This window comes from Mirounga leonina, unplaced genomic scaffold (genome assembly GCF_011800145.1).
Source record: "Mirounga leonina isolate KUSES-001 unplaced genomic scaffold, KU_Mleo_1.0 Mir_154, whole genome shotgun sequence".
Taxonomy (NCBI): domain Eukaryota; kingdom Metazoa; phylum Chordata; class Mammalia; order Carnivora; family Phocidae; genus Mirounga; species Mirounga leonina.
Window position 1 is genome coordinate 25,015,936 of NW_023270389.1, and position 17,054 is coordinate 25,032,989.

Sequence of the window (17,054 nt, forward strand, 5' to 3'; positions counted from 1 at the left end):
ACAAAACACAGCCCCCTCTCCCATTGCACTGGTCTATGGTGGTTTGTGCCTAGCTGGTTTATTTGTAGTGGCTGTTTTTGTCACTACAGAGATGGAGGGGAGGGTGATCGTTTGGGTCAGATGATTAATGGGGTGTGTCTGTTGTGGTTTTGGCAGAGGCGGCATGTTTTACTGGCTCTCCTATAGTTGACACTTTGTCTCAGAGGTTTTGTGATCTCGCCCCCTGGTCCTGAAAAATGATGAGTTGGTTTTAGTTCTCTGTTACCCACTTTCCACGCTCATTTAGGTTTCTTTTTTTATCATGTGTCAACTTTTGTGGTAGGAGTTATGGAGGCCGTCAGCATGGGCTTACACCTGGAGCCTATCTGAGCATCTGAGCAGCACGGGGAAAAGAGGAAGGGATGGAAAGTATGCCTGAGAGTGATTCCAACTGGTGAATCTATCCTTCTCACAGCTCAGGCTGACACCATTGTAGTTCATTTCTGCGCGGTGAAGGGGGAGGTCCTCTTCTGTTGTCCACATCCACCCTCTGCGTTGAGATGAAGGTTTTTAGGAATGACGGTTGCCCCTGGACTTTCCTGAGTACTGGTGGAGCGACTTACAGCTTTCGGTAGATAATTCTCCACAGTAAATGGATTCTTACACAGAGCAAACAAGCGCATAACTTGAGTCCTTGCTAATTGTCAGTCACTGGGTTAGGTGTTGAGGATACAGAGAGAAATCTGATGGTCCTTCTTGCTTTCGATCATTATAAACAGATAACCAGAATAGACTGTGGTAAGTGTTGTTGAGTTGGGAACGAGATACAAAGGGACTCGGGACTAGCCCGATGCTACTTGCTCAGTGCACATACAAGCAATTGGCTACGTCCCCTTCCTTTTATTTATTTTAAAGATTTTATTTTGAAGTAATCTCTACACTCAATGTGGGGTTTGAACTCACAACCCCAAGATCAAGAGTTGCCTGCTGTACCGACTGAGCCAGCCAGGCACCCTTGTCCCCTTGCTTTTAGATCGTGGGTCAAAGATTGGACCAGTGGTCTGGTGTGTTACGCTTGGGCTTGGTAAACCTTGCACACAGTTAGGCACTCTGTTACCACTCCTTGCTTTTTCAGAGGAACCCATCTCTTTCCCAGGAGAGTCGATTTCCTTGTCTTGGTGTCCTGATGTACACACGCAGGCCAGGTGTTGGGCTTACAGACAAACACGGAAGGAAGGGCTTAATGATATGCACGGAGGGGTTTGGGCGAAAGCAAAACCTTCTTGAAACCTTTTGGTGGTGCCGTTTGTGGAAGGGAAGGGGGTTTGAGGATTTGTAACAGGATAGATAGAAGCTGAAGCAGAAGAGCCTCTTTTTTTTTTTTAAAGATTTTATTTATTTATTTGAGACAGAGAGAATGAGAGACAGAGAGCATGAGAGGGAGGAGGGCCAGAGGGAGAAGCAGACTCCCTGCCGAGCAGGGAGCCCGATGCGGGACTGGATCCCGGGACTCCAGGATCATGACCTGAGCCGAAGGCAGCCACTTAACCAACTGAGCCACCCAGGCGCCCGCAGAAGAGCCTCTTAAATCAGACCTCCCTTACACGGACGAAATAAACAGGTTACGAATGGCTTAACAGCTCACACACGGTGAAGTGACTAAATCTAAAGTGAATACTTTTCAGGGGCGCCTGGGTGGCTCAGTTGTTAAGCGTCTGCCTTTGGCTCAGGTCATGATCAGGGTTCTGGGATGGAGCCCCGCATCGGGCTCCCTGCTCGGCGGGAAGCCTGCTTCTCCCTCTCCCACTCCCCCTGCTTGTGTTCCCTCTCTCTCTGTGTCTCTGTCAAATAAATAAATAAAATCTTTAAAAAAAAATAAAGTGAATACTTTTCAGCTGGTGCCACACAAAATTTCAATAAAGATGTATTTGGCCCAGAGATCAGCCTTCTTCTAGCCTAAAAACCCGGGTCTGTGCCTTTCTGAACAAACTCAGGGGTTGCCTGAATCATAGACAGGAGCAGGCAGGTCGGGAATGATTGCGTTCAGAATCAGAGGTTCAGGTCAATGAATTTCTGGTTCCTTTTCCCAGGCAGAGGTTTCTCCCCCTTTAAGAAGCTTTTTGTTCTCTCTTGAATGATACTTGATGTATTTGTGGAAGCTTGCCATTTACATGAGCATGGTTGTCCTGAGTGGATGTTTCTGAGATAGATCACATTCCTCCTAGATTTACCCGGATTTTCTCCTAACAGGCAGTTCTTCCCTTTGTCTTACTCAATGCCTTGTCCTCCGTAAACTGAAGGAATGTGACTTGATCAGGAGTTACTGATCTTCACCGAGCACCCGAAGTTATATGAGAATGGACGGGGCAGCTGGGATGCTGTCACCAGCTATCAGAGGGACGAACTGGAAAAGATTCTAGAACTAAGGCAAACTTGAATAACATTTTATTTTGATGTATGCATATGTAAAGATTAGCTCTCCCTCACACACACAGAAAAGATTAGTTCACACATTTAGTTATAAAATATGTCACAAATGAGGAAAGTAACAAGCTAAAACTGCAGATGGTAGAGTCATTTAAAAGGGCCTTCTATGTGCAAGTATTAGGTCTTCTGTCATGAAGGTTTTCATTTTGACATCTTCGGGTACAGTTTCTCCTTGGATTCATGTCCTAGTTTGTGTAGTCTTCTCTGGCTCTGCCAATTTAAGGATCTCGAGATTGTGGTGGAGTCCTGGTGCACTCCTTGGGCTGGCCCTGCACTGCATGCAAAAGGAGTGCGGAAGGATCAGGTCCCTGCCACCTTTCTAGGTAGAGACACCTGCTCTGGGGACAAGCCAGGAAGGGGACTCCTGTTCGATCTTTGAAGAGCCTTTTCCGGCTGAGATGTTTTCCTGGTGTCTCGTCCAACCAAGAGCTTCCTAGAAATTGCTTCCCTAGGGCCCTGCCATCCTGACTGGGTCTCTGGGAAAGTCTCTGTCTACCCCTCCTCACTGTCTCTCTATACTCCTTTCTCCTCCACCCTCCCCTTCCCCAACCAGGCCAGCTGAGCTGCATTGCCTTCCCACCTAAGGAAGAGAAGTACCTGCAGCAGGTTGTGGACTGCCTTCCCTGCATCTTGATCCTTGGCCAGGATTGTAATGTCAAGTGCCAGCTGCTGAACCTGCTGTTGGGGGTGCAGGTGCTTCCCACCGCCAGGCTGGGCAATGAGGAGAACTGTAAGCTTCGGCGCCTCCGCTTCACCTATGGGACTCAGACTCGGCTCAGCCTGGCGCTCCCCGGCCAGTACGAACTAGTGCACACGCTGGTTGCTCACCAGGGCAACTGGGAGACCATCCCTGAGGAGGACCTGGAGGTCCAAGAGGACGGTGAGGACGCTGCCCCTGTTTTAGCCGAACTGGAGGTGACGATGCACCACGCTCTCTTACAGGTACCAGTCTCATATTTATACAACAATTGCATACATATATACCAGCTTTTCCTGTATTTGAGCTTTCTCACAGAGCGATTTGGCAACATATAGTCTTGGCTCTGAGCATCAGCTGATAGAGCACATAACCTAGGAAGTTGAAAAACACACAAGGCCCTAGCAGCGCCTATCCCGGAGTCTGCTACCACGTGGCAGGACCCAGAGCAATTCGCTTATCTCCTTGCCCCCTCATCTCCCTTTCTACAATAGAAGGAATGTACTGCTTGCATCTCGACAGGCTTTTACAGAGTAATTATGATCAGGGCCAGAAATCCTTTTTCATTTCTCAACAGGAAGGCATGGCTAGAATTGTCTCCAGCCATCCCTTTCTAAAAGGAATGATAAGATGATGGATCATTAATGCCCTTACTCGAGTTGAGATTGAGTAAAGAATTTTGTGAGTTTTTCCTTAGACCTAGCCATTATTTACTAAGTGGGACAGATCATGTCTCCTACTTTCTAAAGAACTGGAGAACCGGAGGACAGGTCTGGCTCAGTGTAAAGAGATATGGGGATCCCGTCATCCTGAAGGATATCTTCTTGGCTTCTCTCTTGAAGTAAACTCCTAAGGGAGAGCACAGCTCTTGCGGTGACTTCCAAGAGATCATACCGACTATCTGGTATTCATTTCTCCACTTAGGAAGGACTCAACTCTGGTGCTAGGCTTCCTGTCCTGCTCTATAAGCTGGGACTGGGCTATGTGATTAGACCCAGTGGGGATCAGCAAAGAATGTGACTGTGTCAGGGGTCAGGAGTGGGTAAGATGAAAAGAATGCAGACCTGCTCAGAACAGAGAGTCCCATCACCTTGATTAGCTGTGCTAGGAAGGAAGGGCTAGTTTAGCAGGACTAGGAAGTTTTGTTTCTTCTTATAACCTCTGCACCTACCCCTGTTCTAAAAGGCCTGATCTCCCAGTCAATGAGTGAGTCCTTTGGTTGTGGCCATGGCCTCTGACACTCTAGAAGTAGAAACGGTCATCTCATTTCCTTCCAGAGACTAGATTTCTTTTATCTTGATAAATGCTAGAGGGGCTATGTACACAAGCCAGCATTTTCTCCAAGCAGAGTTTCATCGGTGGCTTTCCTCTGTTTTTAGACTAAGAGCTCACACTCCTTAGGTCCAGGATGCTGAGAGGGTTCTTGCATAACTCTGACAGCAGCTCTGACAGTAACCCTTGTTTATTAACTGAGGCTGCTTGGTTGACCCGTGAACTTCTTCACAGTTCATAAGTATTTGAGCCACACACAATCTTTCTGTGATATACTGGCCCAATCTGGTTCCTTCAGGTGCCAGGGGTTCAGTGGCTTTCAGACTTTTCTAGAATTTCATTCACTGGGGTTATCTGGCTGGCTTAACTGGTAGAGCATGCTACTCTTGATTATGGGGTTGTGACTTTGAGCCCCACATTGGGTGTAGAGATTACTTAAAAATATTTATATATATGGGGGCACCTGGGTGGCTCAGTCATTAAGTGTCTGCCTTCGGCTCAGGTCCTGGGATTGAGCCCCACATCGGGCTCCCTGCTCACCAGGGAGTCTGCTTCTCCCTCTCCCACTCCCCCTGCTTGTGTTCCCTCTCTTGCTGTCTCTCACTCTCTCTGTCAAATAAATAAATAAAATCTTAAAAAAAAAAAGAACGTCCTGCCCTTTCTTTTTTTTTTTTTAAATATTTTATTTATTTATTTGACACAGAGAGAGAGAGCACAAGCAGGCAGAGGGAGAGGGAGAAGCAGGCTTCCCGCGGAGCTGGAAGCCCGACGTGGGGCTCGATCCCAGGACCCCAGGACCATGACCTGAGCCGAAAGCAGCCGCTTAACCGACTGAGCCACCCAGGCGCCCCATCCTGCCCTTTCTTTTAAATAAAACATGTGTATATACATATACATATATATATATATACACATATACACATATATATAAAGAATTTCACTGTAAGGAATAACATTTTGTATCAGGACCTAGTACATATATACACATACACATTTTTTTAAAGATTTTATTTATTTATTTGAGAGAGAGAGAAAACACAAGCAGAGGGGAGGGGTACAGGGAGAAGCAGACTCCCCGCTGAGCAGAGAGCCTGACGCAGGACTCAATCCCAGGATCCTGGGATCATGACCTGAGCCAAAGACAGATGCCCAACCGACTGAGCCACCCAAGCGTCCCTACACACATAGAAATAACATTTCATGAAACAGTACTTTTACTTTTTGTAAAACACACTATTGTCTTCTCTTTTCTATTTGATTGCATTTTTTAAAACTGATGGTAGCAACCCACTAAATTGATGCTGTGAGCTGCTACACTCTGACCTGCAGCTTAAAAAACACTGTTAAATAGCTGGTCTGACTGCTATTGGTCGGGTGGTGATTCTTCCTGTTCTTGCCTTTTAAAAACAATCTTGGACTGTGAACAGAGCCATGTGCAGGAGAGGCTCGTGACTGGATTGATTTCTCTGGGTCCCTTTCATTTTATTGGCTTTAATTTTTAATGCTCATTTACTTCTGTTGCATGAATTGAGGCAGTTCGAGCAAGTGCCAGGCAGGAAAGTGAGAGCCGTCCCCCGGGTGCACCCTCACTGGGGAGAGCTCGTCTGGCTGCTCCCGACGTGGGCTGAGCACTCCACTGAGGTAACAGGTGAGGGGGCTACTTGGTTGGGAAGTTGAGGTACCAAATCAGCTTTCCCTCTGCACAGCTGAAATACGTACTTTCTTTCTTGAGGAATACTCTCTTGTCCTGAGGAATTCTCTAGCCTCTTGCGTTCTGTTTCATGTGGTTTGTGAGGCTTCCTTAGCCAGTGTTTCTCCGGATCTGCTTTATTCTCCAGTGGTTTTGATGTAGAAATAACAACGGACCCCAGCGGTTCTAAGTTTGGAACCCCTTGATGCCATGCCTCAGAGGTCCTTAGGAGCCCTTGTGGAGCTCAGGCCCTGCTCAGCCACCACAGTCAGGCTCCTGTCCTCATTGCGTTTGTGGCCTCGGTTTCGGGAGCTCACCGCTGGGGGTGCTTCCCAGCTACCTTGAAGATTTGCGTGCTGGTGAAAAAGATCTTTTTGTTTAGCTCCAGTTATATTTAGGACCAGTGAGTTAGTTCCAAACAGCCCTTCCATTTGATTTGCAAAGGGGCTGGTAAAGAAAGGAAAACTTGGCTCAAGGAAACCAAGACTGAATTAGGGGAAATGAGTTGTTCATTTTCAGCTGTCAGATTCTCAAAGCAGTTTCCCCTACCCTCTTATACAATGGTCATTCTTCTAATACAGTGCTTTAAAGTCCTCATAAATTAGCCAGTTTCAGTGTGTTCCAGAATAGGCTGACCCACATGGACCCACAGTGCTTGGTATTCCCAGCTTTTTAGCTCTGGGTCCCCTGAAATTCTCAGTTCATAATTCAACAGCAGAGGAACAACATCAAGTTGTTAGTTTCCGTAACCTCTGTTATTGTTAAAACAGTCATTTTCCCATTGGCAACACATTTCACCATGTCTGTCTCCACGCACATGCCTCCCCTTCTCTACCCTCCCCCTTTGTGTGGCACGCATACCACCACCTCCTCTCACTAGTCCCATGGAACACAGCCGTCTGCTTTGGAGTTGCCTCAGTCTGGGGTGGGTGTGTGTGTGTGTGTGTGTGTGTGTGTATTTTTCCTGTGAACACCTATGAGAAAAGGAGTAGCAAGGAGCCAAGAGGATTAAACTCTCGCAGTCCGAGGTGGGACTCCTGCAGCCTGGCTGGTGTCTCACTCGTGGTGGCGCTGACAGAGCTTTCGGTTCTTCTGCCAGCCTGTTTATCTCCACCCTTTGGACAAACGTACGTGTCACCTGACGGCCAGACTGCCGCATGCGGACAGTCATTGGCTCAGGATGGTGTCTGATGGGGTATCTTTCGGGGAACTGAGGTAGACTATAATGTTTCTAGGAAAGATTTGATGACTTGCAAATAAACTTTATTTTTAACTCTAACCAGTTGGAGTAGTCGGTCTCAGGCAATAGCTAGCGATGGAAATAATCTATTTTTAATGTCATACAGACCTAGGTGTTTTTAATTTCTCAGCAGTTAATACTCTCACAACCCAAAATCATTAAAGGATTTTACTTAAAAATAACAAAAGTTTATGCAAAATTTTAGCCCCCAAATTTACTAAATACTGTTTGTTGCTAGAAAACTGGCTTCTCTCAATTTTTGTCTAGTTTTTGGCATTTATGATGGTGTTTTATAAAACTAAATCTGTTGTGTGTTGTTCAGCTTTCCTTAGATACCATATCTTATCTTGAATGTCTCTAGATTGAAAGATAACAGTTGATTCGTAACAAAACGGAAAGAAGGCTGGGTGAAGGTCCTCGGGGCAAAAAGATAACCGTTGGGGGAGATAGTATATGGAATTGGGTCAAAAATGGCCATTCTAAGGAAAAAGACCCAAAGTTGGGATAACATGTATAAGATGGAGAATGGCACTCTGGAGATAAAATTACAGTAAAGAAACCACGATTTTATGGGGCAAAGAGAAAGGGGAACTCAAGTGTTATGTTAAAAAAGGGTATCAGAAGTCCAGGCAAATGCGAAAATATAAATTCTTTCTAGGCAGCGAGCCTGTACCCTTCATATTTAACATCTCTCTTGCCTCTCCCCTAACACACTAACAGGTGTAGTGGAACGTAAGCATCCTGCATATCTGCATGTGTTGCTCTTGGCCAAGAAACCTGCAAATACCTACTGCAGGTTAATTTACCTATTGAGGATGTGGGTGGTTTAGAGGCAAGTTTTTTTTTTTTAATCCCTATGCTCACTAAAATAAAAGTAAAAAGAACAGCTTGAATCTGAGGCTGTTTTCTCAGTTCACCACCAGGGATTCATTTGTGGCCTTCCAAGGATAGCTCTTGGGGAGAAAATCTGGCAAAGATTATAGTCTTAATCTTCCTCTTTTGTCTCTTTTCTAGAGTCCCATCTACCTCTTTTTTTTTTTTTTTTTAAGATTTTATTTATTTGTCAGAGAGAGAGGGAGAGAGAGCACAAGCAGGAGAAGAGGGAAAAGCAAGCTTCCCACCGAGCAGGGAGCCCGATGTGGGGCTCGATCCCAGGACCCTGGAATCATGACCAAGCCGAAGACAGACACTCAACTGACTGAGCCACCCAGCCCCCTTTCTTACACCCAGAGGCTTCCCTGTTTTCACTGTGTCAAAGATCTGTGTGTGTTTCACCTGGAGTCGAGGATGGTGGGGATAGGCAATTCAGAGACTCAGGGGTTGAAAGTACTGTCACCAGGCAGAAACTCTGTTATTGGGGCTTTTAAAAATGTTCTCTTTTTGACTTCTTTCATGGTATCTCAACCAGTCCTGCAAGTTTGTTCATGGCAGAGCCTTTCCTTCATAGGATATACTTTTTAACCTGGAACACTAGAATTGTCAGGATCCCTAAAGTTATCTTGTCCATGCTTTATTCATCTTTCAGAACTTGCCCAACATCAGCCCAGACAGTTCCTGACACACCGTGGATGTTCAGTAACTGTTAAAGTGTGCTCTTTGTAGTCAGGCGGACCTGGATTTACATCCTGGCTTTGTCAGTTCACTGACCATGTGACTGGGCTGGTTCCCTCTTGTGCAAGATGGGGGTAGCGATCCATATCTTCTAGGACTGGTGTGAGGCCTCAATGAGAGGGTGTGTGTGAGGACTTAGCACAGTGTCTGGCACAGAGTGAGCCAGTTCCCTCCTCCCTTTGAATGTATTAATCAGCGTCCTTGAGAATTTCCCCCTCTCTCAGTCACCAATCCCTTCCCTGACAACCATGGTGGAACGCCTTCCTTTTGTCAAACGTGTAAGTCCTTCTAGTTCCAACTTACTTATCGTCATTATTCTGCTCCAGTTAGACACAAAGTTCTTCATCATTCATTTTCGAGGTTCTTTTGTAATGGAAGAAGAGAAAGATGTTATTAAAAGCTAAATAAGACAAAAGTTAAAGTTATAAAGTTAAAAGGTAAAGTTTTCCCTTCTGCCTTCTCTCTTCTCCATTCTACTACTTCGTCTCTCTGCTTTGATGAACGTAGTAAGTGGACAAGAGAATAAAGCTTCAGATTCCTGCTTTTGTCTGGATCTCTGGGTACTGGATGTTGGAATAGCTGCAAGGTAGATTGCATAGAGGCTATTCAGTATGTATTCAGCCAGATATTTTCTACAATGTAAGAAGAACAGAGGTATTTTCCTTAATATGTAATTAACGTTTAAGAGTGATCCTTCTGGGAATCATGTAAAAATGAAGAAGAATCAACCTGTGTAAAAACAAACAGGAAAAACCTCTGGACAGCCCCATGAGAATGGCATGGGAGGAGAATGGACGGTAAAGGTAGGTAGATATGGGGACAGGGATTGAGGTCGAGACCGGATTTGTTGCTGAGCTTGGGCAGAGCTATGTTATGTAGTTGTGTACTTCTTTTTGGTGTGATGTGAACCTGAGGCTTCAGAACTGTAGAGAAAGTGAAGACCTTTGTGACCTACCTGAGAGCATGGCTGTCTTCTGCTTGAACCACCAGTTAATATACTCATTCTTGGCCAGAACTGAGTTTCAGGGATGGGCCATGAGCTATAAGAGCCAGTGTTCTTAGGAAATGGTCAGGCATCTTCAGTGATTGAGCCATTTCTTGGCATTTAACACAATATCATTTTACACCAAAGTCAAAACCCAAGAGGTCAGTTCTGGTGTTTGCAGAGTAACACTCTCCTTTCTGTTCATTCTCTTGATCTTGCCGAGAAAATTGATGGTTAGCACACCAACTTCTATCGATTCTGTAGATTTGTGCAGAATGCATTCTACAAGAGAAACCTCTTTAGGGATTCACTGTGACTCCCAGTGGGAATTTTGGGGGTACTCTCATTATTCCCTGAGATTCTTTTTCCCTGACTGAGTTAGGAGCAAAATACTTACTCACTGCTTTATTCTTGGAGTAGAGGCAAACAGAAATCAGAGCTAAATGTATGGGATATGGGTTGAAAGATAGGAAATTTTACATATGATTATTGAAAATGGTTTTGAGCAGGTAGTAAAGGCCTCATTTATTCATCCGTTCATTCCACATGTATTTGTTGGATGCTCACAAAGTGCCAAGCGCCATTCTAGGTCCTAGGAAGGCAGATAGCCTTCCACGAGATCGTCCGAGGTCAGACTTCCCTCTCAGGGGACCAGAATAGGGCCCACAGTGGGTCTGGCTCCTCCTCTCTATATTACTGATGACTTTTTTCACTCCCTGTCTCTGGGAGACAGTGCTGGCTTCCCTTTTTGTTTATAACTGTCAGAGATGAGTCATCCCTTCACTGTAAGTGTCACAGAATCACACAGCACATTCCAGCCTGGTTTGTACCACCGCCGGGATGTCAGGCAGGCAGCTCTTTCTGCCTGTCTCCTGCACGCATGGTCTTCGGCGCGGGGAGACCACCTGCACACGCTAACTAACTGGGGAATGGAGGAGAGAGAGCGTTGTACTTGTTGTCTATCCATTTTCGTTTAGTACAAGATATATTTAGGAGTGGACAACTTCTTTCTATTTGCCAGTATATCAGGTGGTATCTACCATTAGAAAACCCTAAAGCCTTTAAAAAATGAATCTGCACCTACGAGCAAATGAAGTCAGCAGTCTCCTAGGAAGGATATTCGTTCTGCAAGTGGACCCCGCAGCTTTTGGTTTTCTTGCACACACAAAATGGTTCTTTGAGGAAACCCTGTGAATTTATTTTAGAATTTTAAGAAAATCCATCATAAATAAGCAAACAAAATTATTCCTGACGATTTTCAAAGAACTCTTACTTTGGTTTGCATATTTAGGCTTTTTTCTCATGATATTCCTGTAATAAGTTTGGTTGGTTTATATCTTTCAAAATGTATATATTTAAGAGAGGTTTGCAACTTTAAAATAAATATTTTTAAAAACATGTTCACCTGTAATTCTCTATCTTACTATAACTTTTCATTTCTTGGGATTCTCTCCTAGTCTTTATTAAATTATTATATGTATTATAATGTTGGTATTTAGGCATTTGTGTGTTCTACTCTAAGCCATAAAAGTTCTTACCTACTTTCTGAATATGCCTCACGAAGTGATTCATACTCCAGCAGTGTGACTCAGGGTAGTGAAGGGGGTTTGTCTTGAACAGTGGGGTGAGTGTTGACTAGTCTACCGATCAGAAAACATTTCATGCAATTCATGGCACAGATGAAATAGCAGATCTCTTCTTGGCCTAGGCTTGGATGGAAAGAAGCTGGATTTTCAGTGTTTGCTCAAATTAGAAATGGTGAGATGCTAAAAGCACTTTTAGCTTTAGAGAGTTCAGAGTGGCCAAATAACAGTTATGTGATCTACCTGAGAATTAAACTTACTAATTCTTTATTAGGGAAGATGAGATCTTTGTAAAGCTTTTCTGGGGATGGGAGATCTCTCTCTCTCTCTCTCTCTCTCTCTCTCTCTCTCACACACACACACACACACACACACACACACACACAGTACAAGAAACAATAGGCTGGCATTTCCCAGCCCTTTCTTATCTAGGCAAGGAGATCAAAAAGGAAAAGGTCCCAGGTTTTTATTTAAAATTTTTTTTCATCAAAAATAACTGCTACTCAATAGGGTAAGGAATGAAAACAATGTGAGCCTGAAAGAAAACAAACAATTGCATATTTTTTACATTTCAAATAAAGTACATTTGTAACATCTGATAAATGTTAAGGACACAAACTTGAACAGGTTTGTGTTGAATTCTTTTACAACTCTGTAAAATGTGCTAGAATTCTCTGCAGGATTGATTTTGAGTTTGCGGGTCCCTGAAGACATCCCCTTGGTGTGCTTATGATGGTGATACAGGTATGAGTCTCCTTGTCCACCCTTAGGTCTGGGATGCCAGGCAGAGTAGACAATTTCAAAGATAGACAAGAGCAGCCTGTGCCGTGGATGGAAACATCTGTTCTCTAAGTGCCTCAGGATCCTCAGGAAAGAAGTAGAACACAAAGCAAAAACTATTGGCTAGAAAAGGACCTGTAGAGGTTTGTTTCTAAACCAAAGATCATTCTTGAAACTCACTTTAAGATCTTGGGTGTATGGGGGCGCCTGGGTGGCTCAGTCGTTAAGCGTCTGCCTTCGGCTCAGGTCATGATCCCAGGATTCTGGGATTGAGCCCCGCATCGGGCTCCCTACTCCATGGGAAGCCTGCTTCTCCCTCTCCCACTCCCCCTGCTTGTGTTCCATCTCTCACTGTGTGTCTCTCTGTCAAATAAATAAAATCTTAAAAAAAAAAATATCTTGGGTGTATGAGTTATGATTGGGTTCAATCATATGTAACAGATGATCAGAAAAATGCGCTTGCTTAAACAAGATAGAAGTTAATTTTTTTTCCCTCAAATGAAAGAAGTCTGAAGCCAGACTGGTGTGCCTGCTCTGCCGTCACCAGGGACCCAGGCCCCCTATTTCTTTTTGCTTCATCATCCTCAGTGCTGGCTTCTACCCTTAGGTTTGCCTTAGGGCTGTAGGATGACCTTCTTGTTCAAAAGGCAAAAAGGATGAGGCCAAAGAGCATACTTCCTAGTAGAATCGACCCCCCTCTAAAGAACCTTTCTGAAAGCCCAATGCACTTATCGGGCAGCCTTGTCTGTAAAGGCCATTGCCTTCCCAGTAATGCAGAGGCTAAATATCGGATAGACAAACCTTAGTCTCTGTCATACCACATGATCATGAGAATAAAGGTATTATCAGGATTTTGGTGGCTAAGACTTTGGGATACCTGCAAACTTTTAGAATAGGACAGTAGTGTTTGGCAAACCTGGCTTTTAGTTTGCTGCTTGATTGATTCAACAATAGTGAGGGCTATGTGTTAGGCACTGGAGTTTCCATAGTTCACAAGGTAGACATGGTCCCTGCCCTCAATGGGTTGACAGGCTATTGGGGAAACATGGATTTTATTTATTTATTTATTTATTTAAGGATTTTATTTATTTATTTGTGGTGGGGGGCAGCACAAGCAGGGGAAGAAGCAGAGAGAGGAGCAGGCTCCCTGCTGAGCAAGGAGCCTGATGCAGGACTCGATCCTAGGACCCTGGGATCATGACCTGAGCCAAAGGCAGAATCTCAACCAACTGAGCCACCCAGGTACCCCGAAAAATGGGTTTGAAATAAATAAATTTTAAATGTGTTGAACATTAAGGAAAGGAGAAATAGAGAGTGCTTGGGATTATGTACTAGGAAGGACTCACTAAGAGCATGACAGGAATACACAGGGAGATTGGAAGGCTGCTTGGGAGTTAGCTGCCTTAGAAAGGTGGGGCTGGGAAGATGAGCAAAGAAGAGAGTGGGAGGAATGTACCAGGCAGCCTCAATCCCAATCTGATCATGTCCACATCAATTCTTTCTCCTTCCATTATTTGTCTTACTCCATCGGAGGGCATCAGTGGGTTTCCAAACAGCGAAGGAAGGCAGGAACTAAAGTCTTTTTATCTGCCAGCCTTTCTGCAGACTGTTTTCTCTTTCTAGATGAGTGCCTGCCTCTTAGGCTGTGGCAGGGAGTGTTGGGAACTCAGGGAAGGAGGTGGGTAAGTCATTGGGGCATACCGAAGTCCCACTGCCCCATCACAGATCTGGATTTTGGTCTCATTGTGGGACTTTGGGGAGGCAAGGATTGGTTCTGGCCCCAAAGTGCTGATATGACCCCCCTTCCCCTTCCAGGACGTGGACATTGTGGTAGCACCATGCCAAGGCCTCCGGCCTGCAGTGGATGTTCTGGGTGACTTGGTGAACGATTTCTTGCCTGTGATAACCTATGCACTCCACAAAGACGAACTATCTGAGAGGGACGAGCAAGAGCTTCAGGAAATCCGGAAGTATTTCTCCTTTCCCGTATTCTTTTTCAAAGTGCCGCAGCTGGGCTCGGAGATCATTGCCTCGTGTACCAGAAGAATAGAGAGTGAAAGATCAGCCCTCCATCATCAGCTGATGGACCTGGGCTACCTGAGCAGCAGTCACTGCAACTGTGGGGCCCCTGGCCAAGACACTAAAGCTCAGAGCATGTTGGTGGAGCAAAGTGAGAAACTGAGGCACTTGAGCACATTTTCCCAGCAGGTGCTACAGACTCGCCTGGTGGACGCAGCCAAGGCCCTGAACCGGGTGCACTGTCTCTGCCTCGACATCTTTATTAACCAGGCCTTTGACATGCAGCGGGACCTACAGATCACTCCCAAACGTCTGGAATATACTCGAAAAAAGGAAAATGAGTTGTTCGAATCACTGATGAATATTGCTAACCGAAAGCAGGAGGAAATGAAGGACATGATTGTTGAGACACTTAACACCATGAAGGAGGAACTTCTGGATGATGCTGCCAACATGGAATTTAAAGGTAGGTCTAGAGAGCTTGGTGTGGGCTGCTGGGACCACAGGATTCTTTAACCCTTTCCTAGCTGGAAACTGAGTCCCATGAATTCCGAAGGCCAAAGGCAGCTCAGGAACATCTCGTCTACCCAACTGTCATGAGTAGGAGCCCACCTTAAATCACTTAGCCAGAGTGGCCTCTCTTCTCAGAGGCTTTCCTGGAAGATTCCACTGTCATTCCTTCCCGGGACTGGTAGTCCAGCTTCTGGTAAGTTCATCCTAATAGCACTCTTAAATTTCCAGTTTATATCTATATCCCCTTGACCTTGACGGAGCTGGAAAAGAGCTGCCTGAAGAGCATTACTAAGTCATGCTTTAACCTTGGCTTTAACCTTCAGCATGGCCCGTGCTTCTTTTTTGGTTCTTTTTTTGTGTGCTTTGGTCTCATTTTCTTTCCAGGCTGCTCCTGAAACCCAGCTCAGGAGTATTTCCCAAAGTTGTGTTTACAACTTTTCTGGAAGTCCATTCTTCATGAGTGGCTATTAACAAAATTGGGCCAAAGTGATTTGTCAGGTCTTTTGGGGTTGAGGTCTTGATGTGGCTGACTTTGTATACTGACTACTCTGTAAACCTCCCTGCAGGAACATTAGCCCTACCACCCATTAAGAACAGTGATGTGGTTTGCAAGTTACCTTGAGGTTCTCAATCATGGCTGTACATCCAAATCTCCTGGGGGGCTTTTTGAAAATAGATGTTTGAAATCACCCCAGAGCACTCCAGACCGATTAATCAGAATTTCTGATATGGGACCTCGCATCAGTTTTTCCTCAGTCCCTCCCTGGATTCTGTGTATTGCCATCTTCCTGATGAGAGAACTGAGGCTTAGGCAGGTTAAGTAATTTGCTCAAGGTCACAGCTACTGAAGAGTAAAGGTAAGAGTTTGAAACTAGCAGTCTGATTCCTGAGCCCATACTCTGAATTTCCATGTTTACTTACTCTGAATCTCTTCCCGGTTACTGCCGCCGCCATCTTCCTAGTAACCGGCTTTGGAACCTCAGCATGGTCTCCAGCTCTTTGCTCTCCCTTGTCCCCACATCCAGTCAGCGGCCAAGTTCTGATGTGTCTTTTTCCATATATCATATCTACTTTTGCTTTTCTGTTCCCTCTTCCTCAGTCCACCTGAGCTACTCCTCTCCCTGTAGCTCCTAGCTACCTATTGTTCTCCCAGACATCTTTCTCTCCTTTCTCCAGTTCATCTGCATTGGCTCTGTGTTCCAAGTTTAGACTCGTTAGCCTAGTGGTAAGGACCTTCCAAAGCCTAGCCCTGACCAACTTTCCCGGTCCTGTTTCCCACTAGGCACCTTCTGCTAATTTCAGTTTCTCTTGCTCTCAGCTGCTTGCTGTCCTCCATCTCTTCTTTTACTTTTTCTTTACTCCCGCCCTGCCCTAAACCCCAAAAGTCTTTTATTTGTGAATTTCCAAATCCTACCTACCCTTCAAGGCCTCTTCTAAATAACATCTTTCATGAAGGTGTCTTTAATTTTCTTAGCTAATAGTGATCACATCCATCTGAACTCCCACTGCATTTCATGCGTACCTGAAATTTCTGGCGTATTTCATTTTCTTTTATTACAGTTGTTTATGTTCTTCTGAGTGTTTTCTAAAATCCGAGAGAGGAAGGAGAACAGGGTCTTGTTTATCATCATATCTCCTACAGCAGTTCACACAGAGATGTGTACACTACCTCGTGGGAGTTTGAATGAGTATGTGAATTTTGGTACATGGCTGTGTCACACTTACACAGAGGAAACGGACTCCACTTTAGCAAGCACAGGAAGCCTTATTTCTTATAGGCCTTATTGCAGTGGAGATCCTAAGAAGGCTTCTGACTAACTTAGGATGCTGGGGCATCAGCGTCAGCATCATAGTGCACAGGATAAAGGGGGCAGGGCAGGGAGGTTGGGCAGTCTGTGAAATATTTGATTGTTTATTATGTGCCAGGGATACCGTGTCTGGTACCTGGGATGCAGTGGTTAGTTCAACAGACGCAGGGGGAACTGGGAACAAGTAGATCAGACATCTGGCTCTATTAACTACATGGTGGATTTGTGAAGCCATTTTCCAAGTTAGCTGTGTATTAGATAGGACTAACCGTGTTCTCAGTTCTTTCTGGGGATCCTTGAGGCAATGGTAAGTAGATTTAGAAGAGAGCTACCACATAGCCTAAGGAGCTGGATTTCTGGTATTGGTTTTTGTTTTAAAATAAAGGTAAC

At 45.0% G+C, this 17,054-nt stretch overlaps 1 protein-coding gene across 2 annotated transcripts in view; it reads left to right on the forward strand.

The window, feature by feature from the left end:
• The window catches only part of DSTYK (dual serine/threonine and tyrosine protein kinase), a 49,315-nt gene that overhangs the window by 15,028 nt on the left and 17,233 nt on the right, over positions 1 to 17,054 (forward strand). For both annotated transcript variants that reach the window (XM_035010222.1, XM_035010223.1), the window contains exons 2-3: positions 3,020 to 3,408; positions 14,140 to 14,809. In XM_035010222.1, coding sequence (XP_034866113.1) covers positions 3,020 to 3,408; positions 14,140 to 14,809 — 1,059 coding nt within the window. The remainder of the gene's footprint in view (positions 1 to 3,019; positions 3,409 to 14,139; positions 14,810 to 17,054) is intronic.